General features: G+C 48.6%; 2 protein-coding genes across 5 annotated transcripts in view; one reads left to right on the plus strand and one right to left on the minus strand.

Moving 5' to 3' along the window:
• Positions 1-27,707, plus strand: part of DNASE1L3 (deoxyribonuclease 1L3) — a 969,732-nt gene that overhangs the window by 59,071 nt on the left and 882,954 nt on the right. The gene's annotated exons all lie outside the window — the stretch shown is intronic.
• The window catches only part of FLNB (filamin B), a 139,713-nt gene that overhangs the window by 25,817 nt on the left and 86,189 nt on the right, over positions 1-27,707 (minus strand). For 2 of the 4 annotated variants that reach the window (XM_080676156.1, XM_080676158.1), the window contains exons 17-32: positions 27,157-27,247; positions 26,753-26,922; positions 22,301-22,418; positions 19,441-19,703; positions 17,045-17,642; positions 16,592-16,765; positions 15,604-15,766; positions 14,821-14,981; positions 12,431-12,598; positions 10,524-10,647; positions 9,446-9,602; positions 7,938-8,127; positions 6,006-6,253; positions 3,735-3,806; positions 2,921-3,023; positions 2,079-2,219 (exon numbers count right to left, since the gene is read on the minus strand). In XM_080676156.1, the coding sequence (XP_080532282.1) occupies positions 2,079-2,219; positions 2,921-3,023; positions 3,735-3,806; positions 6,006-6,253; positions 7,938-8,127; positions 9,446-9,602; positions 10,524-10,647; positions 12,431-12,598; positions 14,821-14,981; positions 15,604-15,766; positions 16,592-16,765; positions 17,045-17,642; positions 19,441-19,703; positions 22,301-22,418; positions 26,753-26,922; positions 27,157-27,247 (2,941 nt within the window). Of the gene's footprint in view, positions 1-2,078; positions 2,220-2,920; positions 3,024-3,734; positions 3,807-6,005; positions 6,254-7,937; positions 8,128-9,445; positions 9,603-10,523; positions 10,648-11,438; positions 11,532-12,430; positions 12,599-14,820; positions 14,982-15,603; positions 15,767-16,591; positions 16,766-17,044; positions 17,643-19,440; positions 19,704-22,300; positions 22,419-26,752; positions 26,923-27,156; positions 27,248-27,707 lie in introns of all 4 variants that reach the window. The other 2 variants (XM_080676159.1, XM_080676157.1) reach the window with 2 other exon arrangements.

The following is a 27,707-nucleotide window of genomic DNA, read 5'->3' on the forward strand; positions in this document are numbered from 1 at the left end:
CCCGCCCCACACCCCCCCTCCAGCTCTATGCAAGCACTTCCATTTCCACAGTGGCCAGATGCAAATTCGGAAAAGCCCAGAGCCGACCAGTAGGGGGCTGGTTAGATAAACAAGGTTCTCCTCTCAGGTCATTAAAGAACGAGGGAGTTTGTATGCACTAACTTGAGAGATTATCCACAATGTGTTGCAATAAAAAGAGAAAAAGGCAGGTTGCTGCATAATATTAATATCATTATCCCATTCCTTTAAAAACAAAACCGAACAAAATTATAGGCATGTTTGTAGGTACCAAGAGAAACATCCGTACACAGACCAGCAGGGAGGTAGGGGGAAGCGGGAGAAAGACATTTTTTTTTTTTTACTTTCTCTACATCTGCATCTTTGGGGTATTTAAATAGAAGCAGATAACACATTGTTGCTTTGAACAAATATTATGCCCAGATATACCCATAAACTAAAGCAAACATCAAACTAGGAGAAGTATTTGCAACTCCTATCACCAACGGCTAACCTCTCCAGTATTGAAATTGCTCCCAGAAACGGATACCACAAAGGCCAATAACCAAATACAGAAACCAGGCCATGGATACAAATGTTCAGTTCACAGAAAAAGAAATACAAATGGTACGTAAACATATAGGAAGTTGCTCAATCTCATTCACAAGAGCAATACCAATAAAGCAATACTGAGATACTGCTTTTGCAACTATCAGTTTGGCAAAGATCCAAAAACTGGATAGCATAATCCATTGGCCAATCTGTGGAAAAGCAGGCGCCCTCTCCTCCATGGCTGGTGCGTGTGGGAATTGGAAGAGCCCCGATGAAAGGCAACTTGGCAAGTTCTAGCAACATGATGGATGCCTGTCCCTGTGGCCAGAAATTCCTCCCCATAGAACCACATCTCACAGGTTCGCCTTTGCCAGTGTGACATGCTGAACGGGAAAGGCTATGCACTGTGGCAAAAGGTGGGGAGGAGGCTAAATGTCCTCCGACAAGAGCAATGGTTAAACGTGCCACGGTCCACCCAATGGGCGGGCTCTCTGAAGATGCGCTATCATTTGGACGTGCACAGCTCTTCTGCATACACTGTTAGATAAAAAGGACAAAGACACAATAATGTATAGAGGATGCTACTATTTATGTAAAAAAGGAGGAAGGATTAGAAATCTATTTTCCTATTTGCTTGTAGGGTCTTAAAAATATTCTGAAATACAACATAAAAAATTAACAGTCAGAGGGCAAGTGAGGGTTATGATGGGTGGGAAGGAAACCTTTCTCCACATCATTTTCTAAACTATGTGTATGTGGCCTACTCAAAATATTAACTTTTAAAAAAGGAGACGTATTTGAGGAATTTTTAAGAAAAAAAACAAACAAGAATAACACAGTGCTGGTTGGTGGACACGAAACCTGAGCTGGTTTTCCTCGTCAAGGGCAGTGTGACAAGAGGGCAGCTTAGCCTAACCAGCGTGGCTCAGTGGTTGAGTGTCAAACTATGAACCCGGAGGTTGCGGTTTGATTCCCAGTCAGGCACATGCCTAGGCGGAGGGCTCGATCCCCAGTGTGGGGAGTGCAGGAGACAGCTGATCAATGATTCTTTCTCATCGTTGATGTTTCTATCTCTCTCTCCCTCTCCCTTCCTCTCTGAAATCAATAAAAATATATTTAAAAAAAAAATAAAGAAGAAGGCAGCTTGTCCTCTTCTCACAACCTCTTCCTCCACCCCAACCCCCCGCCACACACGGCTCTGCAGGCCAGGCTGGAAAGTCCCTCGATGCGCCTCACATTTTTCCTCCAGCTCATCCTTTGGCTGTACTTGGCATCGTGACAAAGACAAACAATCACAGCCCTATGGGCCTGCACTGTGACCCGGGACACTTAGATGCATCATCCCTTCTGGAAATTAGCTGGATCTGCTGGGGTTACAGGCTGTTAGGTTTCACAGGGACACCGACACTACATTCCTCAACCTGCCACCTATTTCCCACACAGCTGGGGGCTGTATGTCAGCAAACCTCCCAGAAGGCCAGGCTCCTGAGTCCTGGAGCCCTGCAGGGCGTGCACAGAGCCCGACTCACCGGGGATGTGGCTGCCCATGTACTTGATGTGCATCTCATGGAGCCCCACCTCCGTGGGGGCGTATCTGACGGTGACCGTGCCGTCCTTGTTGTCCACAATCTCAGGTGTGGCCGTCTTCCCAGAGGGCATGTGGACCTCTCCTATGGAGAACAGGGAGACAGGGCCATGAGCCCACCAGCGATTGCCCCCGGAGAAGCCGGCACGCAGGCAAAGGTGGCCTTCAGAGTACAGGTTTTCAGATCCAAGAACACTCACTGCTGCCTAAAACATCCAAGTTCCAGAACAGGAAAACAGACCTGCATTTCCCTTTATTTTGTTCCTTCTGCTCCCACAAAATGCAGTAGCAACTCCTAAGGAAAGGGTTTTCTACTTTGTAAAGACAAGTTAGAACCTTGAACAGGACTTGACTGTGAGGAGAGGGTCAGTAGAGCCTCAACCCAAAGAGAAGCTGGCAGTAAGAGGAGGCTGGCAGAGAAAGTGACTGCACCACAGACCTGTGTCAACACCCACCTGGGAAAGTGGGAGACAGAGAGGCAGGAAAAGGGGGAACAGGAACCCAACAGTTGAAGTATCTAAACACAGTAGTTCTTCACCCAGAGAGAACCCCCAGCTATCTCCAGGATATAATGCAAATTATAAATGACCATCTCTTCAGAGGCACACATAGATACACAGCACGTTCTGCAATGTCAGGGGCTCATGGCCCATCCCTAGCACAAGAACCAGGGATGCTGGGATCAGGAACGCAAGTCTGGGGGACCGGTGGGACCACCACCCGTCACCGATCAGGCGAGAGAGTGTGAGCGAGCGAGAATGAGACAGCTTTCATGACAGTGCTTACCAGTGATTTCTCCTTTTCTGACCGCAAACGGAATGACCAAGTCGAAAGGTTTAAACCCCAGGCCGTTCATGTCACTCACTGGGACATAGGCCTCTTCGGTGACCTAAAAACAGGAAGCAGTGGTCACTGGGTAAAGTGGACAACAGCGTGGGCTAGTGAAGCTACAGGGGGCAGAGCAACTGGGAATTTTGCAAGCCAGTGAAGCCAGGATTTGGGGAGGTGGCGGCCCATGTGGTATGGGCTTTGTCCAACTGGCCCTGGGGCCAGAGCAGAACCCGAGGGCTTGGAGAAGTCATGCTGACCAATTGCTAAAAACCACTAGGCAATTCGCTTGTAAAATTCCCAGAAGCGCCCACGGGAAAGTGAGAAAGTGAGACAGAAATGTCTGTGAGTCCCAAGAGGCTCCACCTGGAAAGGTTTAGTTGCTGTGGCCTGGAAAAGAAGGTGTGTTTTAAGTGGCAGAAAGTAGCAGCAGGTGGCTTTCCCTCTGAACAGAAACCAAATGTGCAAGTGGCGGCTCTGAGAGTCAGCAGGAAGGCTGAAGACAGCTGTCCATCTTTCTCTTTAAACAGAGACACACTGCACCGAGCGTGATCAGACGTGACGGTGGGCGATTCGTGGAGCGCAGACGATGACATGGTGCGTCTCATAACAGAGAAAGCAGGGTTCATTGTGATGGACTGATCAGTGGGGGACAAACCAGTGACCAGGACACCCAGAGGGCTTAAGCATCCCCAGAAGCAGGCTGTAGCTTTTCTGAAATGAAGGCTGAGTAAACACAGAAATGCAAAAAAAGAAAACAAAAAAAGTGTACCCAGGGCCTGAATCCAGGGGAACATGCATTTACCGGTGCCTCCTCCACGGCCGTGACTTCCCCATCTGTGGCCTGGTTGGTGGCAAATGGAGATTAGTAGGGAATCTCATTGGCGGGACGTTGCTACTCAGTAGGTTCTACAACCTGCGGGCTGCTTCCTCCCCATCTGCTCATCTTGCACAGCAGAAAGCCTCTCGCTCTACCTTCTTCCTACCCTTGTGGAGAGCAAGTTGATGTCCTCTCTTTGAATGTCAAATCCACATGCCCTTTGAACCCATGGCTCCATTCCTAGGAAGCAGATCTATAGAAATACTAGCAGGAAAGTCTAAAGGTAAGTGATGCATGCAAAGGGTTTTACCAGAGCTGCTGTTGTCATGAAAACCTGAAGCAATCTAAATGTCCATCTGTAAGGTAGACTTCATGTCCCTGATCCAACTGGCCTACTAAGAGAGGGGTTCCCTCTCCTGTCAAATAAAACAAGCATCGGAAGGCTTCCCTATGGAGGAAGGCCCACGTACCCGTGCTCACTCCTTTTCGTGTACTTTGCCATATGCTGAAAGGGAGCTTCACTTACCAAGGCAGCTTTGCGAGCGTCAACATTTGGAACAGCCCTACCCCTTGCTTCTAGGGGCCTCTCAAATTGGGGACATTCAGGGACACACGGCCAGGGAGGAAGATCTTTCAATGGCTACGTGATGGCCTCTGAGTCAGGACTTCTCAACAGTGATGAGTAGATAAGCTGTTAGACCCGTGACTTCCTGTGCATGTCTTCTGTGTGATATACGGAATTGAACCAGCCCACCCAGTCTCCCTAAGACATTTGCTGCAAAGGCAGTACTGGGTGTTTGTGGCCTTTTGGCCCCAAGACTGTAGAGGAAGGCAGGGAATCTACCCATAAGGAACCAATGAAAAGAAAATCTGCCTGTAGGTGAGGCTGGTGGAGGGGAGATGGAAGACCCAAGCCTGGTCCTGTGGGTGATGCGCCCTTCAGCCGTCAGCTGTGGTTCGGGGCAGTGTATCCATACAAAGTATCCTTTGTGCATCCGTGGTCAAGGGGACATTTATTCCTAATGAGTTTGGTGGCTCCCACTTCAGGTCTCTGACTTTTCTGCCACAATGACCCTGCCAATTCGAACCAACCAGATAAAACCTGAGATGGGACCCTTCTCTGGGATACGGACATCAAGTTTCCAGCCGCATTTCTTCCAGCCCTGAAGGAGAAAAGCACTCCCAACTGAGCAGCGTCAAAAGTTGACAAGTGTTTGTATCCTTGAGACGTGGAAGAGCCTCCAGACCTCTGGCACATTCACAGATAAACAAACGTCGATGGGAAGGGAAAGAGCTACAACACACAACACGCTGTTGGAAGACAGACTCGGACTTCTGTTTGAAATGGAGTCTTCATGCCCTTCTCCGTGGCTGCATAAAGTGTAACCCTTAGAAGGGGCTTTGAAGGCTGTGCGGGGGCCAGGTCACTGAGGCCTATGAACTGTGCAGCCAAGGGTGGCTGTCGCCACGGTCTCAAAGGACACTGGGTGAGGGACCGCACAGCGCTCGGCAGCTGTCTAGAGCGGGCACTTTGGGCTCAGTGGACTTGAGTCTGACCCCTCCTCCTACAGCTCATTTGTAAAAGGGCCAACAATGCTTGCTTTGAGGGTTAACTGAGTGAATGCTGCTAAGGTTTCTAACCGCTTTCCTGGTTGAAGAACCTTAATAATCAGAGAAAGATCTAAAAGTCACTCAGATTGAAAATTAAAGAGCCGCGTCATTCTTTGGCCTAGAAGTGGGTATAATGGTTTCTTTCTTCCAGATGTTCCTAGTTTTAAAAGACAAGCTATTTCCCTTCACATGCAAAGTCTGAATCTCTCCAAGCACAACTGGAGGTACTCTGAGTCATGAGATACCAAAGTCAAGTCTCTCTCCTCCAGACCATGGTGGTGGGGGAGCAGAAGGGGAAGGACAGCAGAATAACAAAATATAATGTTTCACTTATAAATGTTTTTTGTCAGTTTATCTTTCTGAACTGTGCTTAGGCCAGGGCACTGCTGAAGACCCTTAGCATGATGGATACTTGGTAGCTGTAACATTCCCTAAAAACTCTTAGAGCCAAAGGCTCTCTGGGATCCTAGAGTGTCCCTAAAAGGTCATGACTGTTTAAGAAAAAAAGTTTCCAAGAAAAAAGGAAGGGGATGTGCTAGCCAGGATTTAACAAATGGCAGCTATTATTGTTTCTGCCAGTAACAGATGCTGCAGAGAAGGGATTTTCCTTACCATGACAGTGAAGGGGCTGTTAGGGATATCAACGCCACCGAAGCGCACGTAGATGACATAGGTGCCTGGCTTGGCAGCCGTGTAGAAAATGTCATAGGTGCCATCCTCATTTTCGATAACATCGGCCTCAGCCTCAGTGCCGTCCGGGGTCAGAACCGTGCAGGTCACTTTCCCCTTCCCGGCAGTCTTGGCGTCAACCACAAAGCCCACCTCCTCGCCAGTTTTCACAATGGAGGCGATTCCAGGACCTGGAGAAAAGTTCAGGAGGAGAGAAGAGAAGCTTCAGCTGTGGACAGTTCCCCTGGAGACCTAAACATAAATCACACGCTTTCATGTTGTCTGGATCTATAAACGTTAGACCTTCAACTGCCACCACATACAGGGATGTCCCAGGAATCACCTGGGGAAGGTACTGCTCAAGGGAGCATTTCATCCATTGTTTATTAAATAAGGAGTATCTCAGGCTCTGAGTATCAACCAAATGTTGGATCTGGTCTGCCAGCATTCAAGGGTATGGGGATGAAAGTCAGCGTTCATTAGCAAACATATATCGGGCATTCTCTTAAGTGCCAGGTACACACAAAGGTGAGCAAAACACAGTTGAGATGCTCATAACATAACAGAGCAGTGGGATGCAGGTTGGACACCAAGAATGACAGCTCAATCTGCTGTGGAAGTCCTGAGGGGGAACTAAGTTAGAAAAAAAATCCTCAATTGTTCTTCAGAGAGGTGTCCTGTAAACGTTCTATCCCAGGGTTGCCACATTGACAGAGGGCTTCCTAGAAAAGGGGAAATGGCTGAATTCTGAAGGGTGGGTGCTTCTGGCTAGGCAAGACTTTTAACCTCGGTCCCGAAACAATGACCAGTCTCTCTTTCCATTGGCAAAAAAAAAAAAAAAAAAAAAAGGCAAAGTGGGCAGAAACAACAGGGATAAGAACATGTTGTTCAGACATGAGTAGAAGCCAGACTTTGGAATCCCCTGAATGACACTCCAGGGGTGTGGCCTATAGGCGCTCTCAGGCTAAGCAGAGTATCGTGTCTGTCTGCTCAGGATTCCGCCTGAGCTAAGGAAGGGAAAGCAAGGAGAAAGTCACCTCCCAATATTACGTGCCCTCAGGTTAACAAAGATAATCCAGACCTAGCATGTGGCAGACTGGCCACTATTTCTCAAATTTTGCCATGGGTGAGCCAAAAAAGGGCCAAGGTGAGCAATTTGCAAGCTTGCCCTGAAAGCCAAAAGATTTTCTCCATTCAAAACAAGACAAGATAGGAGAGAAACAGAACACATCTGGGGGGACCTATGTTTAGTTTTATTTAAAGAGAAGCAAATCTGTTTCCTTTCAGACATGGGGATTCATGCTTTGAAATCTGCTTGAAACAGCATCAGAGTTGTAAGAGCTGTTCTTAGAAACTGAAGGACCCACAGACTCCCAATAGTTGTCTCTTAGAAATGGAAGGACCTGTGATGCTCACATATTCCTGGAGAATTCCTGAGAGACTAAGACATCAGTCCCAAGTGTTGAGGGAAAAACCTAGATGCTTGAACGTGTTCCTCATAGTGGCCTGAGGTGATCTTGAATAATTAAACAACCCATGAAAGGCATACATTTGCTGCTTTTCATGGGAGCAGTATCACAGCTGATGTCTCCACAAATGCACCCACTTCGAAAATAATCCAATAGTGATAGCTTCCATGTGCCTGACACTGTGCTAAGCATTTTTCATGCCTGACCTCATCTATTCTTTGCAATAACCCTGTGAAACAGTCTCTGACCCTTAGAAGAGGTTCTTGAATTTAAATGTTGTAAAAAAGATCTTCAATTTAAGTCTGACCGAAGCTCAGGGTGGTTGAGCATCTTACCTAGATCACACAGCTATTAAGTGGCAGAGAAGGGATAGACCCTGACTTTCAGATTCTTGACCTGCACTCACCTGTGGCCAGACACTTGCTGGCATCGCCGGTCTGTGTGGCTCGGATGCGGTAGGGAGACAACGGGATGTCATCTCCCCCATAGGTGACCCCGATCATATAGCGGCCAGTCTTGTCGGGGATGTAGGTGACAGCGTATGTGCCATCTTTATTGTCCTGGACAATGGCTCTTTTGGGTTTTCCCTCTTGGTCCTGTGGAGCACAGAGAAATGCTACTTAGGATGTTGTCCTCAAGATGTAGAAACAATTCATGGAAAACCTTGACACATTTTGCTCATTAATTAGTGCCTCCAGTGGGAGGAGACAGAATTACTGGCTTCACACAATTTGATTATTTGGTAGGAAGAGGAGAGGTCACAGATCCCTTTAACAACACAATGGACACAATCAATTTTTAGTAATTTTTCTGTCAAGTGAACAAATAGTGTTTTATCCCCCAATCCATTGATATTTGCCCCAAAGGGGCAGAGGACCTGCTTGCACATCACCACGCTCACTCCCTTTTCTCCTCAGTAATAGGACCCTAATCCTCAGCTAGGTGCACTGCTCCCAGAATAGAAGACTCCACTTCCCAGCATCCTTTGTCACTAGATCTGGCCACATGACTTGACAGATTTCTGGCAAATGAGAAGGGAGTGGAAGTCTTGTGAGGGAGGATGAAGGGCTCTTTGGGAGAGCTGATTGATTGGAAGGCCCTGTTTCTCCCATCTGTCTTCCTCCTTCTAGCCTGCCACGTGGATCAATAACCAGGGCAATGCGGCCTTGTGGTCCACGAGGAGACCTGAAGGACAGATGCCACATGCAAGGACAGAGGAGCAGAGAGATGGGGCCTGCTTCATTGATGAGCTACAGCATCCAGGTGCCTTGCCCCTGGGCTTCTTTAACAGGAGAGAATAATTACATGTGTTTAAGCCACTCTTATTTTGGAGCTCGTGATATGTAGCAGAACTTAGTCCTAACTAATCCAATGAGTAACTTAACATCTTATGTAAGAGAGGAATATGCTAATTATGTTACGCTGTGAGGCGTAATGACCAACCGCATAACGACCGGATCACAGATCTGCAGGAGGGTGGGGCAGTGAACTACAAGCAGGCGGCAGAGAGCTACAGGAGGGGGAAGGGCAGCAAGCTATGGGGGGGGGGGGGGAGAGGAGGGGGGCAGGGAGAGCTACAGGAGGGCAGGGCAGTGGGCAGAGAGCTACAGGAGGGCAGCAGTGAGCTACTGGCGCATGGATTCGGGCACAGGGCTACTAGTTTTAACATAAAAACATAGGACTAGCTATAATGGCAAATACATGAGATTCACCAAAAGGTGGTACTTGGGGCTATACCCTCAGACCTCTCAGACAAGCATGCATGTCCTCATGCACATTTACTGACTCTCTGGTGGGAATAATCTGTCAAAGATTGGTACCATGCCAGAAGCTGGTTATTAAAATCCTGGTTCTTACCTCTGGCTAGAAAATTAGGCTTTATTAGTCTGACTCCAGAAAAGAACTCAAAGTTACCGTTATCTGAACAGCAAGCAGGCCTTCCCCGGCATCTCTGGCATCGATTGCAAACTCCACAGGAAGACTGGCGGGCACACCATAGGAACTGAGGCCTGGGCCACTGGCAGTCACTTTGCTGGCATCATATGTGGGAAGGACCTTGACCTTAAAGGGACTTGATAGACACACAACCCTCGGTCAGTATGGATACACATCAACCCTGCTCCATCTGACCTCTCTTACACAAAGAAACTTGGACTGCAAAGAGGATTTCTACAGCAGATAAAAAGGTGAGTTTAGTCAATGTCTTAAGTCCAGCAGAAATTTACAATTATGAGGCAGTAACCATCATACAACAGACTAGCTTTCCCCAACTGCAATCCAGGGGATATAAACTAATTCCAAAATTAGTTTGGGAAACATGGGGTTAAACACATTTAACCTACTTTTATTATGCTAAAACAATGGTCAATAGAAAGAGAACACTGAAATTTCAGTTTTACTATATTACCTCATCCTCTTATTTTCATTTTTAGTATGCTTTAGATGGTATGCTATTAGTAAAGTAGCTACATAAATATAATTTATAAATCATATTTCTATGTAGCTAGAGATACATACATATCTTTATGTAAAATATGTATGTTGGGGTATGGACAAAGCTTTTTAATCTTAAGTATGATTTTAAAAAACCTTTGAAGGCTGTTGTGGGAGGTAAAGAGCTTATGCAATATTTTCTGTATTAATATGAATGAGAAATAAGATTTCTATCCAACCCCTTGTGGATAGAAAAGTAAAAAAATAGAAGTTTTTGCCTGAATCAGAAAACTACTTGCAGGGTCAGAAGAAAAAAAGACTGATAAATTAATGCATCCTCACCCCAAATTCCCAACTCCTTAATTTCAGCTTGTCTTTAAATTAATAATGGCAGAAAAGGGTAGGAGGGGGAGACTAGGGGCAGGAGCCACAAAGTTTCTCAGTGGTACTTCAGATCAGATGGATGGATGGATGGGCCTCCAGAGCAATGCTGGTGAACCCTGTGGAGGGGTGGGTTTGAGTCTGGTTTGGACCCCTTCCCTAAGTGTCAAGAGCTTACCTACGAGGGATCTCTTCATCAGCATATTTAACAGAGACCATGTACGGCCCTTCTTGGGATGGGGTGTAGGTCACCGTGTGTGTGCCATCCCCATTGTCCACCACATTCACCGGCTCCACCAGGCCTGAGGGCAGAGATGAGAGGTCTGAGGAACTGCCTCCCCTCCCCTACACGCCACCCTGGGCTGAGTTCAAAAAGGATCACATTCATCCCCAAGAGCTATTGGTTTCCACTGATGAATAACGTAAATGCAAGCAGGCCACAATCAGAGGCCTAGGAAATCACAGGAGACAGGATCCTTAATTCATGGCTGCAGAATGACTCCAAGAGACACCTTCAGCTTGTTATTGGCTGAAGTACCTCAGTCAGCCCTAGAGTATAATTAAGGAGACTGCCCGCACTTGTTCCTGGAGGGCGTATGGTGACATGTTGTGGACATACTATGACATCCTTTCAAGCTGGTTAGGCATGCTTAAGATGCGGCAAACTTTACTCTATAGCTGAAAAAGAGCCAGAGTCCAAAACTCGGAACAGCAAAAATTAACCAATGGGTTGGCCAGTCAAGACTTGTGGTCACTTTGGCAAAGGCCAAAGGGGCAGCACATTGGGTGTAAGTGCAGGGCAGGTGAGGTGCCCTTCTCATGGGGTGAGGGAGCCATCAATGTGATGCATGCAGGAGACAGTTGGAGACTATGTTAAAGCATAATCAAGGCATGCATTGGGTCGGTAGATTCTAGATCCCAGTTCTAAACACAAGCCTCAAAGATGGGTCAACTGCAGGGTAGGTTAACCAAAGCATAGCATGTGCATTAAGCAAAGCAGAGGACGCACATACAAGGCAATTTCAGGGGTGAGGCCAGCAAGAGGCATTCCAATTACATCAATTAGAGCAGCAGCCAATAGGAAAATGCAAACCTGTCTCCATAAAGTCACCCTTCGGGTCCCCTTTAAAGAACTCTGAAATGGCTTTCAAGGGGCTGCGCCATGACTGGGAATCTGTCTCATCAGCTAAAATTAAAAGGCTGTTACTTAAGAATCCTCCATACCAGAGGTACATATATCTAAGCTTCCCCCCTCCTCTCCACTCACTCTCTCACGCATACGCATGGATACACACAGAGGCTCAGAAACTCTGTACAATCAAATTCTAGCGCCAGGACCTCATTTCCCCAAATCATTTCTACCATGGGTTTTAAAGGGCATAACCTCCTACTGAACTAACTCCTTCAAGGAGAAAGTTCCTCTTCAAAAAAGGTACCTCTTCAGGGAAAAATCCAGATAATTTAAGAAATTTAAGATAACTTAAGTGCTTTGTCCCAAAATGGCCTGCTTATTTTACCAAACCCCAATTCCAGAGTGCCAAAAGGGTGGACCAAATTGTCAACAAAGCCCACCCCCTCTCTTCAAGGGGTTGGGACAGTGACAAAGCCAGGTGGCAAGTGGGCTGAGTATCTGTCATGTCCAGAAATGTGGGGGATGTTCCATGTGAGCATGAAGGCATTTCAAACAGAGGTATCACCTCTGAGCCCACCACCCACCCAAACCCAGACTAACCCCCGTCACCTCACAAACACTGAAACACAAAATGAAGCAGCTGCACCATTATTACACATGTGAGAGCCCAACACCACCTGCTCCATCTCTCTACTTTAAAGAACTGAACCTGGGTTGTGGGTTCCATCCCTGGTAGGAGACGTGCAGGAGGCAGCCGATTGATGCGTCACTCAGCGATGTTTCTCTTTCTCTCTCTCTTTCCCTCTCCCTTTCCCTGTCTCTAAAAATCAATTTTAAAAAATTTAAAAAACTAAGTTCATGACCAAACTCAAAAGCTAAGTGCCTGCTCCAGGTCATGGCCGCCTCCCCCTAGGCAAGCTGAATGTCAGCAGGAAGGCAGGATGCACACTTACCTCGTGGGCCCAGGACCCTCACTTCCAGGGGAGCCAGGCCAGCCTTGCTGCTGTCCACCGTAAAGGACTGGAGGATACGGGCTCGGACACCCGAGCCCAACCCGGGGCCGGCAATCTTGACCTTGCTGGGGTCCACGACATCCTTCACAGGAACCCTGAAGGGGCTGCCTGGAAAAGAGGCCATTGGATTCTGAGTTCCATTGGAAGTTGTCTGAACGTCGCATGAGAGCAGCCAAGCACCAACAAGATAACTTTAAGTTCAAGGTGGCAGATATCAAGCATTCTGTGTCATTCTCCTGATCCATACCTCAGGCAGACATCACCAATCAACCACGGCAGATCTCCTTGCTGATGCACTCATCCCAGGCGATCCAGTGGCCCAAGCAGCCACCACAAACAGACCACCAGAGGAAACCAATATGCCATTGTGGCTAACACAGGATACCTGGTTAAAAATAACCCCACTATGGGTTTGCACCAGACCAGGAAAAACTGGGCCAATGTTTAACCAACTAAAATTCCCATGAAAGCAAATTAGAAGCCAACAGGTTGCTGAATATTTCACAGCAGCTCCTCCTAAGTTACCTTAGCTATGAAGCCTGACACGAAGACAATCAGCCAACACTCCACTAAAAGACTCTGCCTGGGAAAATTCTGGGGTCTAGAAGCAACTGGCATTTGGCTCTGGGAAGCAACAGAGAGTATGAAACTTTGAGGATGGGTCTTTTTCTGTTGTTATACAGGTGGCCATTTGCTTCAAGCTCAGGGATCAGCCACAGGGCCAAACTCTGACCCTCTCCTGCAAGGGGAATTTCAAAGCTGAGGGTCCTCTAGACTTTCCCAATAAAGTCAAAATAGCTTTGCGGTGTCCACAGCCAGGAGATGCTCCTCTCCACTGCTGCCTGCCTGGTTGGAGCCACCAGGTCATGCCTGGCGACATTCTCTGAGCTACTGTCCTATCCTATGAACTGCAGAGCTGGTAAAACTCCAAAAGGCACCCATGGCTCTGTATACTGTCACTGAGCCCTGCTCTTTCTTCATAGCAGTTAAACCATGAATTTTAGTGCCATAAATAATAGACAAGAAGCTTCCAGAGGCCAGGAGCTTTGTCTGTCTGGTCCACGGCTGAATTCCCCTTGATAAGTGATAACAGGAATTTAAAATCTATATTGCAACAGCTACAAGGTCAAGTTTGAGGAGAAATATTGCCTTAAATAAATTAATGCTTAAATGAACATCTGAGAATTACTTTGAGCAGAATATCAATGCTTTCTGATCAATGTGAGAGAAAGAAAAAGTGATTGTGAGTGTGTGTGCGGTTGTACATGACAAGGGGAAAGAGCAGACAGAGTCAGGAATGTGTGTGTGGTCCTAGGACACTCCAGCTTCCAGGGAGCCAATCCAGAAACCTGAAACGAGGAACCTCAGCCTGCCCCTTCCCCTCGGTCTCACCCTGGGCTCATGGCCTGCAGGGCAAGAACAACACTGACCCACCCGAGGCTCCTCCTGCTCTGGGGCTCTCGGGGTGGTTCTCTGCCCTCTTCCTCACCACTCTTGAGACAAGGTGTAAGCTGACGCAGGAGCCACCCTCGAGTCCTTGAACTTGCATCCACACCACACCTACACATCTCAATGTGTGCTGGGTGGCAAATGTTTCAACAAACAAACAGAACTAGAACCTATGAAAACTCCTCCTGTCAGAACATGAAAGTTGGAGGGCCCTTACTTACTTAAGTCATATATTTCTTTACCGTTTGGATCGTTTATAGCAATGGTTCTCAACTAGGGGTCATTCTGTCCCCCACTGGACATATAATAATATCTGGAGACATTTTTGGTTGCCAAAAAACAGGCCACTAAATACCCTACGATGGACAGAATAGCTCTCACAACAAAGAATTATCCCGCCCAAAATGTCAACAGTTCTGAGGATGACAAACCCTGTTTTTCAGTAAATGTATATAGTATATCATTCCACAGAAAAGAAATTAAAGAATTTGAGTTGTGTGTCTTTATCAGCTACCAGGACTATCAATTGAAAAATAGAAAACAAGATGCATGTACTGGTATAAGATGAATAAGAACCAACCACAAAATAAGGTGGAGATTTTCAACTTTGTAAATAAACAGCTTTCCTTCAAATTAAGAACTAGGTTCTCCAACATATGAAGACGACTGTCAGTCAAAACTCCAAGCCAACACTTTTTCATCATGCTACTGGTCCTACTGGGAGTGGGGATATTCTTAGAAATGCAGCCCTAAGGAAAACTCTCCCTTTGCAATGACTGCAAATGTCAGCTATTTTTCTTATTCAGGGAGATATGCAAAATCAAACCAGCTTTCATGCAAAATCAACTATTCTTCGGGTTCCTTTCTGAGGGAGAACTTACCAGGGATGTGATCTCCTCCATACGTGATATTGACATCGTAATCCCCTGGAGCAAAGGGGACATACTCGGCGCTGCAGCTGCCATCTTTGTTGTCTCTGCAGTTTATCTTTGACTCTGATGGTCCCTCGACAGTTATACCAAGCCCACCAATTCCTGCCCCTCTGGAAAATGTGGAAAAGAAAGCAAAGTAGCACTGGTGGTTCATGCCAGTCTGCTTATTGACAAAATTCATTTAAAATCCCTCCATAAATTTCCCATTTGGCCAACTCAACTCAGCTACTATGACACTTCTCACACAGGGAATTTCTCAGCGATGTAATATAAGTAAAGACTGCTTTGAAGCCTTCTTTCCAATGCTTATCCTTCATTTATTTTTCTTATCTAATTGCATTGGCTACAACTGCACATACAATTCAGGTATGTGCCTGTAACTGATTTCAATAGGAATTCTTTTAATATTTCACCTAGATATGAGATTGGCTATGTATTTCAGCACTGTCCAGTTAAAAGAGTTTCCATCTAGTCCTGGATTGCTCAGTAGTTTTATGACTTATTATCAGTGCTTTCTGGTACCTTTTCGGTATACTTGGTCTTTCTCTGTAACCTAAGTCTCTACAGAACAAAATGCTTCCTGTATCATGAAAAAAAAAGAAAAGAAAGCCTCTCAAAAGTTGGGAGACTTTACACATATGCAGGTAACACCCATAAAACTTCTTTAAGAGTTAAGCTACTTAGGGCTACTCCTTTTATGGAGTCAGCACACAAACCCCAGGCCTTGTTTACCTGGTAACCACAGTGAAGACATTGGGTTTGTTGGTAAAAGCCTCTTTCAGCCCAGGACCTTGGGCTTGAACCCGAGATGGCTGGCAGCCTTCGGTTACAGCCACTTTGAAGGGACTGTTTGGGATGGGCACATCATCGTACGTCACCTCCACTACATGGAGGCCTGTTCAAAACAACAAACAAAAACATATCGTACAGGAGTTGCCCAGTTGTGGGAAATGACACTCTACTCCAGGGTTTTATTTCACATTCATGTCTGCATGCTTTACCACGTTGTTTGAAACAGTAATACTGGTATAATCTGATTTTTAAAAAATACAAATTGTCTATTTATGCTTTCTGTTCACTTGGCATGCACATACCCGCCTGTCCTGTCCCTCCCCATACATACACACACACACACGCACTCTCACGATCTCTCCTGCAAACAAATGTCACTAAGTCTACACTGAAGTCAGTCATTTTAAACATACTACCCTGTTTTGGGAAAACTCCATCTAGACATTAACCAAAAGCAAAGAAAAATCCATAAAACAGAATATACATGCATCTATAAAAAGAGATTAAAATACCTATACCAGAATATTTACAGGGATCATATATCCAGGTAATGAGAATATGGTACTTCGGTGTTTTTCTTTATGCTTTTATCATTTATCAAAATGTTTTATAATTCTTAATATTCAGGAAAGAAATCAATGTGCTAAAAAATTACACACATGATCAACATCCTGATATCACCCCATCACTGCTCAGATGAGGCTTAGGCTAGACCCAGCCCAACTGTCGCAAAACAGGGCCAGCATGCCAGGCCCTGAGTGGGCAGCTCTATTGGGGAGGTGGCTTTACATGGTCCCCGTCACTTTGCAAGTGCCTCTGCTGAGAGGATGCACTGAGCACACGGGGCAGACATCAGCATTAGCCACCAGGAGGAAAGGGCCAAGCACAGTTTTGAACAAGGGTCACGTCCAAGGAAACGTCTATTCACCTTTCTCAAAGGGCGTGTACTCCACCTGGTAGGTGCCATCGGCATTGTCCGTGACGAAGCACTCGGTGGAGGCCCCCGAGGGGTTGGCAATGTGGGCCTTGATGTGGTTGCCTCCCACCTTCGTCAGGGGCCGTGAGTCGACAGTGAAGTCGGTGGTGGCTTCACGAAACACATCTGCAGAGCAATCGCACAGGTCAGAATGTCACCAACGCCTCAGACCCAGCAGCCGCCCAAGAACAAGGTTCTTAGCACTTAAGACACAATTAAGCGACAGCAAACAAGTGGTCCGATGCTCGAAGTCAGGAAGCTAATGTGCACCCCACAACACACACCAGAAAGGTGTAGCCTCAGCCAAGTGACAACACAACCACTGTACACAGTTTAGGGCAAAGGCTGGCGGAGGGTGAGGGGGCGGCAGTTCGCAGCCTCCCTCTTTTTGTTGATGGAACCCACCTTTTCCTTCTATTCCTGGCCCAAAGGCTTTGACCCTGCTGGTGTCCACGGCAGGCTCCACCTTGACGCGGGCGGGGAAGTGGGGCACAAGCTCCCCGCCGTACTTCATGGTCAGTGTGTACATGCCGGCGGTCAGGGGCACGTAGGTCACTGCGTAGGTGCCATCCTTGTTGTTCTCGATACAGACCTCAGCCTTCGCTCCTGAGTCTGAGACAGCCTCCAGGCCCAGCGCCCCGGGGCCGGCCTCCGAACAGTCCACACTGAGCAGCCCAGCTTCGCCCACCTTCCCGCGCTCCAGACCTGGCCCCGATGCCATGACTTTAGAGGGATCGAACGGCATCTCAATGTCGGCTTTGAAGGGAGAACCAGGGATGTGGACTTCCTCAAAGAGAATGTTGACGAAGTACTCCCCGGGTTTTGTGGGAAGGTAAGAGACGGAGCAGGTCCCGTCGCCGTTGTCGGAGCACTCGATTTTAGCTTCGCACGGCCCTTCCACGGTTAGGCCCAAACCTCCGGTCCCAGCTCCTTTGGTGTCGATCGTGAACTTGGCGGGCTTGCCCACAAGACCACCCTGCAGGCCAGGCCCATGGGCCTTCACCTACGTGAAGAAGGAGTAAAAAGTCAAACTCCACCTGACACTCATATTGCTGCCCAGCCAGTACTTGCTTTCAACACCCACGCCCTTAAGCAGCACTGAACTGCATCTCAATTAAGTGGCCTTTTCCCTGGGGCCCAGGTTGTGACACACTCGCTCACACCACTGAGTCAGAGCCGCAAAAGGCCAAGGGAGACGTGGCTATGAACGAATCAACGCTGAGAGGCCCAGCAGAGAGGTGCGGGCCTCTGAAGCCAGAACGCACGCCCTCTCTCCTGCCATGCCCACCTTCCGGACCTCCCCAGCTTCCGGACCTCGGAGGTAGAGCTGGAGGCCTAGCATCCAGGCTCACAAACACACACAGAACAGCTCGCATGACCTCACTGTTGTTTTGGCTGCTACACCTCCCTCAACCAATTCTGCATCATGAAAAAATAACTGTGATGGGGCTACACGTCATTATACATTCGTCCAAACCCATAGGCTGTTCAACACCAAGAGCGAACCCCCATGTACACCATGGATTTGAGTGATGATGATGTCAATATAGGCTCATCAGTTCTAACAGATGGACCACTCACTGGGAGGCGGTGATAATGGGCAGGGAAATCTCGTACCTTTCTCTCAATCTTACTGTGAACCTGAAACTGCTCTAAAAAGTAAAGTCTAATAAAAATGTAAAAAATAAAACTATTAAACTATTTTAAAAAGGGAGAGGGGAGAGTGAAGCTTTCATCTCTGACTCAACAAACTAGACAGTTTTATAGGATTCATGCCATTCAGATCACTGGGAATACTCTAACTTCCTTGATTCGTGACTACTAGGAAGAAGAGACAATGAGAATAACCTATTTTATATTAACTAGAGGCCCAGTGCACAAAATTTGTGCATGGGGAGGGGGTTGTAAAGTGGGGTGGAGAGTCCCTCAGCCCGGCCTGTACCCTCTCATAATTCGGGACCCCTTGGGGGATGTCTGACTGCCAGTTTAGGGTTAAAACTGGCAGTCGGACATCCCTCTCGCATTCCGGGACCGTTGGTTCCTAATCATTGGCCTGCTTGTCTGCCTGCCTGATCACCCCTAACTGCTCGCCTGCCTGTCTGATCGCCCCTAACCGCCTCTGCCTTGGCCCCTGCTGCTGCGGCTTTGTCCGGAAGGACATCTGGAAGGTCGTTTGGCTGTCCGGTCTAATTAGCATATTACGCTTTTATTATTATAGATTATTACAGCATCTGTGGGAGAGCTCACTGTGTGCCAGGCGCCTGGCGGAGGCCTCCACATTCACGTCTCCCCTACCTGACAGGCTCCCTTTGAAGCCAGTACCAGTATTACACTAAAAAGTGAAGGAACAGCCCGGCCGGTGTGGCTCAGTGGTTGAGTGTCGGCCTAGGAACCAAGAGGTCCCTGGTTTGATTTTTGGTCAGGGCACATGCTCGATCCCCAGTGGGAGACATGCAGGAGGCAGCTGATCGAGGATGTTTCTCTCATCATTGATGTTTCTATACCTCTCCCTTCCTCTCTCTCTCAAATCAGTAAACACATTTTAAAAACAAAGAACAAATGAAGGAACTGAACTCAGGGAAGGGGAGCCCCTCACAGCCGGACAGTGAGAGGAGCCGCAGGGAGGGGCCCAGCTGCTCACAGGACCCTGTACGCTGACCTAAGGAGAGGGAAGGACTATCGGCCACAGAGAACTATTATTACAACAGGGTTTTGTAGAGTGTTGGCCAGGGTCGGAGAAGGACTAGGTCTGGTGTATTAGATAGCAGGCGCCATGGTCTCCAACAAAAACAAAAGCTGACCTTGGTGGGATCGGGCGGTAGTGAGGCCTCCACCGTGTAGGGGCTCCCCAGCACGGGGTGTCCGTCGTAGGTCACATCTACGGCGTAGAGCCCCTCCTCCCGCGGGATGAACTTGGCCGTGCTGCTCTCCCGGCCCGCCACCGGCGCCACCAGACAGGGCACCACCTTCCTCGAGGGGCTCAGGATCGTCACGTCCAGCTTCCCTTGGCCTCCCGCCCCTCTGGTGTCAATGGCGAACTCCTGATCCTTCCCAACTTCCACTCCTGGAAAAGGTAAGCCAATTAATTATTCATGAACGATTATTAATATCTACAGTGACAGCTATCATTTACCGAATGCATTCTGTACACCAGGCCTTAGTACAGCACATCATCTCCTTCACCTTCCACCACAACCCTATGGAGTACTGGCTAGTAACCAAGGGCTTTAGCCCATGGGGAAACTGAGACCCAGGAAGGTGAAGGACTTGGTCAGGGGCCCGCATCCAGCAGATCACAAAGCTGGAGCTCAAACCGAAATTTACTTGACTCCACAATCTACTTTGTTGGCCAGTGAGTTATAATCTGTCACTGTCTTCTCTCCTTTACTTACCTTCGGTGTTAACTTCATGTCAAAACATTTCCATAACCAGTGTTTTATCTACTAATTCTTGGCAGCAAATTTAATCCTACAGCCAAGAAGGCAAAAGTCACGGAGCTGGTATTTGAAAGGTCTTTGCACAGCAGGCCGCCTTTGACAAAAACAGGGAAAGGACTTTGAACCAAAACAAAAACCCTGGGAACTTGAACACAGTGTGCCCCCCCTCCCGCCCCCCAGGAAATCCTGACTCCTGGGCAGCACCGGGCCTGCCTCGACGAGCACTGTGCAACCACAGCAAGGCGGCCTCGGAGCCCCACGTCCCAAAGGATTTTCCTAATTGGCATCGAGGTTTACCGGGTCTTGGAGAAAGGAGCGATGAGAGGACACGTGAAAGGTTAGACGGTGGCCATTCCTATGCTCAGAGCTGGCTGCCCCCAGGGACAGAGCGGGCATCAAGCTCGATTCAGGGCCCTGGAATGAGAGCTGGCCTCATTCACAACACGAGCATTTGGGAGACAGGTCAATGAAGGCACTCAGGGATGGCCGCACTGAGACCCGATAGGACCCTCACGGGTGGAACAAGAGGCCTCTCTTTCCTAGGGGTTCGCACTGAGCCTCCCATGCACCTGGAAGCAGGGTGAACGTGTGCCACCGTGGGGCAACCAGGCTGTGCCACCTGGTGTGAATGCTCACCAAAAAGCGCTGCTGATGGGAGGGCAGGCTGAAGACACTGGGGAGAGCAACATAACTTTTTTTTAAATTTCTTTTTCTTTATTGATTAAGGTTTTACATATGTATCCTTATCCCCCCCCCATGGCTCCCCACCCCACTCCTGTTCATGCCCTCACCTCCCTGGTGTCTGCGTCCATTGGTTATGCTTATATGCGTGCATACAAGCCCTTTGGTTGATCTCTCCCCTTTACCCCCACCCTCCCCTACCTTCCCTCTGAGGTTTGAGCATCTGCTTCATGCTTCTCTGTCTCTGGATCTGTTTTTGTTCATCAGTTTATGTTGTTCATTATATTCCACAAATGAGTGAGATCATGTGGTATTTATCGTTCTCTGACTGGCTTATTTCGCTTAGCATAATGGAGAGCAACCTAACTTCAATGCAAAATAAACACAGCCACTGTTTCCTGCTGGCAGGTACCCACGCACAGATGCAGAGAGAGGGTCTGGGAGGACAGAAAACAAACCGATAACTGTGGTTCACCCTAGGGAGGGAAGAGGGGATGGCTAAAGTGGAATTTACTCCTAACTGTGATTTTTTTTTTAATTTATTTATTTATTTATTTATTTTTTTAAAAATATATTTTATTGATATTTCACAGAGAGGAAGGGAGAGGGATAGAGAGCTAGAAACATCGATGAGAGAGAAACATCGATCAGCTGCCTCCTGCACACCTCCCACTGAGGATGTGCCCGCAACCAAGGTACATGCCCTTGACCGGAATCGAACCCGGGACCTTTCAGTCCGCAGGCCGACGCTCTATCCACTGAGCCAAACCGGTTTTGGCTGTGATTTTTTTTTTTAGATGAAAAATCAATATATGTATTTCTTGGTAAAAAAAAATAATAATAATTTTATAATCACATGCTAAACTTCTGAAGCTGAGTGATAAGTACATCATATTATACTACTCTATTTTCTTTTATATGTTTGACATTTTCACTAGTAGACTTTTTTCTTAAACGAAATGGAATGAGCTTGTAGTAATAAGATACCGAACGAGCTAAGGGAATATTGGGATGAGGGCGGGGTAGTTGGGATGGTTTGCGTGGTAGTTGTGGCTTCTGAGTGCCAGGGAGCTGGCTCTTATGCTCGATGCCCGACCCTCATGTGGATGCGGTGGCCAAGGAGAGCTGGCACCGCAGATGCTCGCCAGAAAGCAATGTGCCCGACTGCTTTGTAATGAAAACATTCCAGTGCGGTGCCAGCAGTTACTGAGGGCTGGTACTGAGTTACTGTGCCAGGGACTGAATTATTAGCTCATTTAATTTTCTCAATATTCCCTTGAGTGTTCCTGACCACCTCCACACATACCCCCCCCCCCCCCCGCCCCACCCCCTGGCTCCACTGCACAAATAAGAAATGGGGCTCGGTGACCTCAAGCTGCAAGTAGGTTCCCAATGCATGGCCCTAATTCCAAAACAAGTCTGTCCTACTACACTGTCTCCTCAGGCAGAAATCACTTCTCTGTGGGCTGTCTTTTGAAGGGAATCTAGCTGGCAGCCCCGGGTGTTGGTCTTCCATGACCCGTCCCTCCATTCATACACTTACTGTTTTCCAGTCCATTAATCTTTATCTTGCTCAGGTCCAGAGGGGCGGCCACGCCCACAGAGAAAGGGCTTTTAGGGATGGGGTCGCCGCCGTAGGTAACCAGAACCTGCATGCTGCCCTGGAACGAGAGAAACCGTTGGGTCCAAACATACTAACTTGGTGTTTAAACCTGCCTCCTGGACCTTTCATCCTCCCAGAGGCACGGGGTTTGACGCCAGTGGATACAGAAAGCATCTCAGACATATTTCTCAAAGCTTTTTGGCCCCACAGCAAGAACATCAGAGAAGTCAGATAAAATATGAGCAACCAATAACAGGAAAAACTTCATGAACATACTGTGCTCTGTGCTTTTAGGCATTTCCTGGATTCAATCTCAAACACCGTCCTAAGGGGTAGCCCCCTCTGTCACCCTACTTTTTCCAGGAAAGGAAACTTGGGCTCAGAGAGGTAGTCACTTCTCCCAAGTCACCCTCCTGGGAAGTGTGAGCTGGGCCTCACACCCACGGCACCCAAACCCATATCCCAGCAGCTCTGCCACTCACCTCCCCACCCACACACACCCACCCCTGTTTCTGGGGAAAGCAGGGGGCCTCTCACAGAACAAAACCAGTTTTTCCTATGTCCTGGGAATCGGTTTCTGGTCACCAAGCTGAGAAGGAGATTTGCAAGAGCTCACCTAGTGCTGTTAGGAGACCGCTGCACAGGATAGAAACTCCCGCATCTGTGTCGGGGGACACGCGTGGCCAGCGTGAAGGCAGCTGGCCTGTGGGCGTGGCGGGCCCTTGCCCGCAGCCCCCGGGGCTGCAGAGGTGCAGCAGGGAGCCTCATGTGCTGCTGTCTCCCCGGCCAGCCCTGGCCCCCTCTCCCCACCGCCCACCCTCCACACCAAGGCTCATGAAAGCCCACTGCTGTCTCAGTGGATGAAGATCCCCCTCACCTCAAAGAGGCAAGGAACGGGGGAGAGGAGCCCCTCCCCGGAGTGCAGAGCTCAGAGCTCGCTGGAATTCAGCCCCTGCTGAAAGCTGTTGCTGAGCAAGTGTTAAAAGGGTGTGGCTTCTGGCCTGCATATATTTTCTCACATTCCCTTTATAATAACAAAGTGGGGGAAAGCCAAGAAAAAAATCGGTTGTATCAATGAAGAAGGGCAGATTGATTTTCCAGGATTTATTTGCTCTGCACACAAAACCAACCGGCCCCCCGCCTCCAGGGTGTATAAAATTTCATGGTAAAATGTTCACAGGTCAGATTCAACACAGCAGGGACTGGATTACTTCGGCCACCACAGCAGACCCAACACACCAGCCCATTCCCCACATGCCAGCTCATCCCGGGCTTTAATGTGCCCCAACGCCCCTACCTCCAGGAGGGCCAGGCCTCGCGGCCAACCCAGGGTTCTGGAAACCTTCTCCACCACCCACTGCACGCATGCAGCCGCCTCTCTGGAGGCGAAGGAGAGAGGGGAAACCCTCCTCCAGCGAAGCCTCCCCATCCCATAAGAGAAGGGATGTTCTCGTTACCCGTCATTAAAAAACAAAAAACTCCGACAGGAAGTTAACTCCCCCTTAAGTAACCTAACGGGGGAAGAAAACTTAGTTACACCTGCGATGGTCTGCAGCCTCTGAAGGTTTGCTCGGGCCCCAGCCTGTGCTCTGAAGTGAGGGACACCTGAGCCGTGACCACTGGTGCATTTCACAAAGACTTCTTTCTCGGAATGCGGGACAGTTTTACTCCTACATGCTTCTGAGACCTTAATCTTATTCTGCAAAACAGACACACACACCCCAAGACCGAGACCCGAGAGCTCAGATGTACACAGGACGGAGCCACCTCTGTGACCCACGCCACCAGCAGTCACAGTACTTCAGGGGAAGGACTGTTACCAGTGCATTGCGTAATTTCCCTTCCATGAAACCAAGCCTTGGTCTGACCTCTGGGAGGTCCTCAAGCCTCAGCCTACGTCCACTCCTCCGAGGCAAAAAGAGCTCTGACCACTGTCTTCTGACAAAACTAACAGGACCAGCCGGGTCATCCCTGGTCCCCAGCAGGCAGGTGAGCGCGTCAAGCTGTGGCTCGGGGACCCTGCAGGCGACAGCAGGAGCCTGCGGGTACTTGGGAGCAGAGAGCCAGCCATCAGGTGAGGCCGTGCTCCTCACACCACAGCCTGCATTCTGAGGGCAGAGCGCTCACTCATCCGTCTCTCCACACACACCAGACAGCTGCACTGCTGGAAAGTTCCAGCTTGTTGTCCCTAAAACCACCTAAATGTGCCTGTGGGTGTCAGCCGCCTCTACGCGGGCATAGGTTTCCGGGCTGGCACAGGCCTCCTAACTATATCCAAGAGCAGAGCTCAAAAGGTACACTTATTTAACCCAACCTTGAGCTGTTAGGTGCTCTTCAGAACACAGAGTTCAAAGGAGAAAGGGGAGTGTTGGCCCCACTCTCTAGCGGATTACAAAGTTCTTAACTGTCTCTGAGCTGAGGCTTCTTTTATTCACCCACTGGGCTGTACCCCATGGAGTGCCCACAGCACCAGGCCTGTGCTCCGGGCTGTGGAGGAAAGAAGGAATTTATTTATATATTATCCTATCCTTGGGGAACTCACACTCCAAGGAGAGATTTAATCTGTTTCTATGCCCTAGAGACTTATGCAGAATTGCAAGCTGCCCAAATGGCGAAACAGAAAACCTCACTCTAAACAGTGAAGGACCCGAGAGGCACCACGGTGCTTTTCCCGCCAGAGGCAGTGACTGAACCAGGGTATCGCCAGCTCCTAGGACGTAGGGTGGGCAGCATTGGACAAACAGCCCCAAGGGGCCACTGAGCGTGCAGATATCCTTCCAACCTGCTGCTATCAGAGAGCTGGATGGCCCTGACCTTGGTGACTGGAGTAAGGACCTTCCCACTCGAGCCTCATACCCAATGCAACGGAACAGGACATGGGCTCCGACCTCCACCTCGACCTCAAGTGGCAGCGGGGTCATCCAGGGCAATGGTTCTAAAATCCTTCCTGGGATGCAGGTCAAAACCCAAGCCTATCCTATTTCTGCAGCTTACTTTTTAGCAGCGCAGTGGAAACACACAAAGCTACATAGGTACAGCGTAAAGCGAGAGTATAAAACGTTGTTAGAAGAGTCTATGACCTTGTGATCTGACCAGTGTGCGTGTCCATGCGTTCTGGTACCTTCTCTGGAGGAAGGCGGAGTGTTGGCAAGAAAGATGACCTGAAGTTAGTGCCCCTGGAGGCAAGACCCTCACCAGCCCTCAGAAGCATCAGCAGGAAGGTAGTCACCTACTGAGCACTGAGCAGCCTGATGACAAAAGGGTAATCTGCCGACAGAAGTCTTCGTTTTACCACTACGAATAATGAACGCCTCATTAAAGTAAAAATAATAATAACAATAAAATAATAATAATGAACCGACAGGAAGAAGCACATCTGAAGATAAGAAGCCACACTGGTAACGTGCCACACAAACCTGCCCAGAGAAACCCCGTTAGAGTCAGGGAAGTTCTCCCAGTGAAGATCCCTTCTCTAGGGAAATGGTGCCCTCAATGAAGGGACCTCCACCTTCACTCGCCCTCACTGTACCCCTCCCTCTTCCCCACGCCCCGGCCAGGTCACTGAGTGAGGCTGCAGAAAGCACCGCCTGGCTTCTCCTACAAATGGATTCCTCACCCAGGGCTCTGCTCTCCGGGAACGAAGGTGTCTCGGAGGTTTGGGATGCCTGTTTAGAACACTCTGCATGAGCAGTAACATCCGGGCTTTTCTGCAGGGACACTGCTCCCCAGACTCCAGAGGGTGGACATGAAGAAAAACAACTTTAAACAAATAAACATTAATTTATACAGAGGGGTAGTTTTTTAGGCTCTGATTGCCTAAAATAATCAGAGCAAAACCCCCTGGAGGGTAAAATCCTGTCTGTATTCCTACATTTCGTAAAAGGGGACAATCTGGGGCCCTAAATAGCATTTCAAGCCTGAGGGCCTAAAGGCTGAACACGGGCTCTTTGAGGAGAGACTTTGAGAAAGACCCCACTATAACACCTTGTAAAGAGGGTAAACTAAGCTAAAAGGGCAGGAAGCAAAAACAAAGGTGTCACAACTCTCTCTGAGTAATCAATCCAAGACTAAAAGGCAGCTGTACAGATGGGAAGAATGTGTATAAAAGAGGTAGATATTAGGTCCTGAATTTCACGAGCATTTCTCTGCTAAAACCCAAAACAGAGGTAGAGACTGGGGTGAGGAGAGATGGGCTGGCTTCCCGCTTATTCTTGGGGAACCTTCAGGCCCTCCTGATAGATCCAATCAGGTTCAGAACAAAAGGCATGACGAGACGTATCCCACAGGGGAACACAGATTACACCTTCGGCGTCCAAAGTGACCCAGCATAGCACGGAGGGGAAAGGGGCCTGGGCCTGGAAGGGCCTGCAGTCAAGGGTATGGGAAGCCTACCTGCTGGGTGGGTGTGTATTTAACAGTGTGGGAGTAGTCATAATTATCGATGATGTCCAAATCCTTCACCGCGTCGCCAGGGAGGGGACTGCTGAACTGCACATTCAGTGGGGCTTTTCCGGCCCCTTTGGTGTAGACAGTGAAGTGGGTTGGTTTCCCGTTTTCCACACCTGGAAAGATAGATAAACCGTGAAGTGAGGAGACAGGCCTGGCTGGAGTGGTTTCACTTTTAGAACCTGTCTGACAGGTTCATCAGCACCTGCTCTACAGAGGCAGCTAGAGCCAGAACTGTCTGCTGACCTGGAGCCCGGGCTTGGGTCCCACAGGCCCCGCACTGAGCACGCCCACGCCCACTGACTAGCCTGCAGAGCCTCCAGGATGGCCTCACACACAGGCCTCCTTACCTGCTTTGCTGAGGCCCGGGCCTTCTGCTTTCACCTTGCTGGCATCGTGGGAAGGGTCCACTTTGACTCTGAAAGGGCTGGCGGGGATTTCCTGTAGCAGAGACACTGTCTCAGTAGGAAAGCCCCTGAAGCAACGGCCAGCACTTAGCCTCTGCCCCAGAGAAATGAATCCTCGGGCACAACGCTAATGCTAGCGGGTGGAGAGCAAACTTGTTACCACAGGTCAAACCCCCTCCCCTCACTATAGCATCAGGTAAGGGCCATAATCGGTCACTTAGGATGCCTTGATCCCCCACATCACTGGTTTTCACCCATTTTCTTCATGGCCAAAGGAAGGTTTCCCACAAACTAATCTGGAAACGCGGAGCCTTTAACACCCATCATTGAGTAGTTAGGATGCAAAAAATACCAACGAGAATAAAACCAAAAGTGACAATAATATATGGGGTCGGAGGGAGGGAAATGTACCCTATGGGCAACTGAGAATGCAAGGAATTGATCAGAAGTAGAATGGTTATAATTCTTCAAAAAGAATGTTACAGACTGTCAAA

This window comes from Plecotus auritus, assembly GCF_963455305.1.
Source record: "Plecotus auritus genome assembly, chromosome: 6".
NCBI lineage: Eukaryota > Metazoa > Chordata > Mammalia > Chiroptera > Vespertilionidae > Plecotus > Plecotus auritus.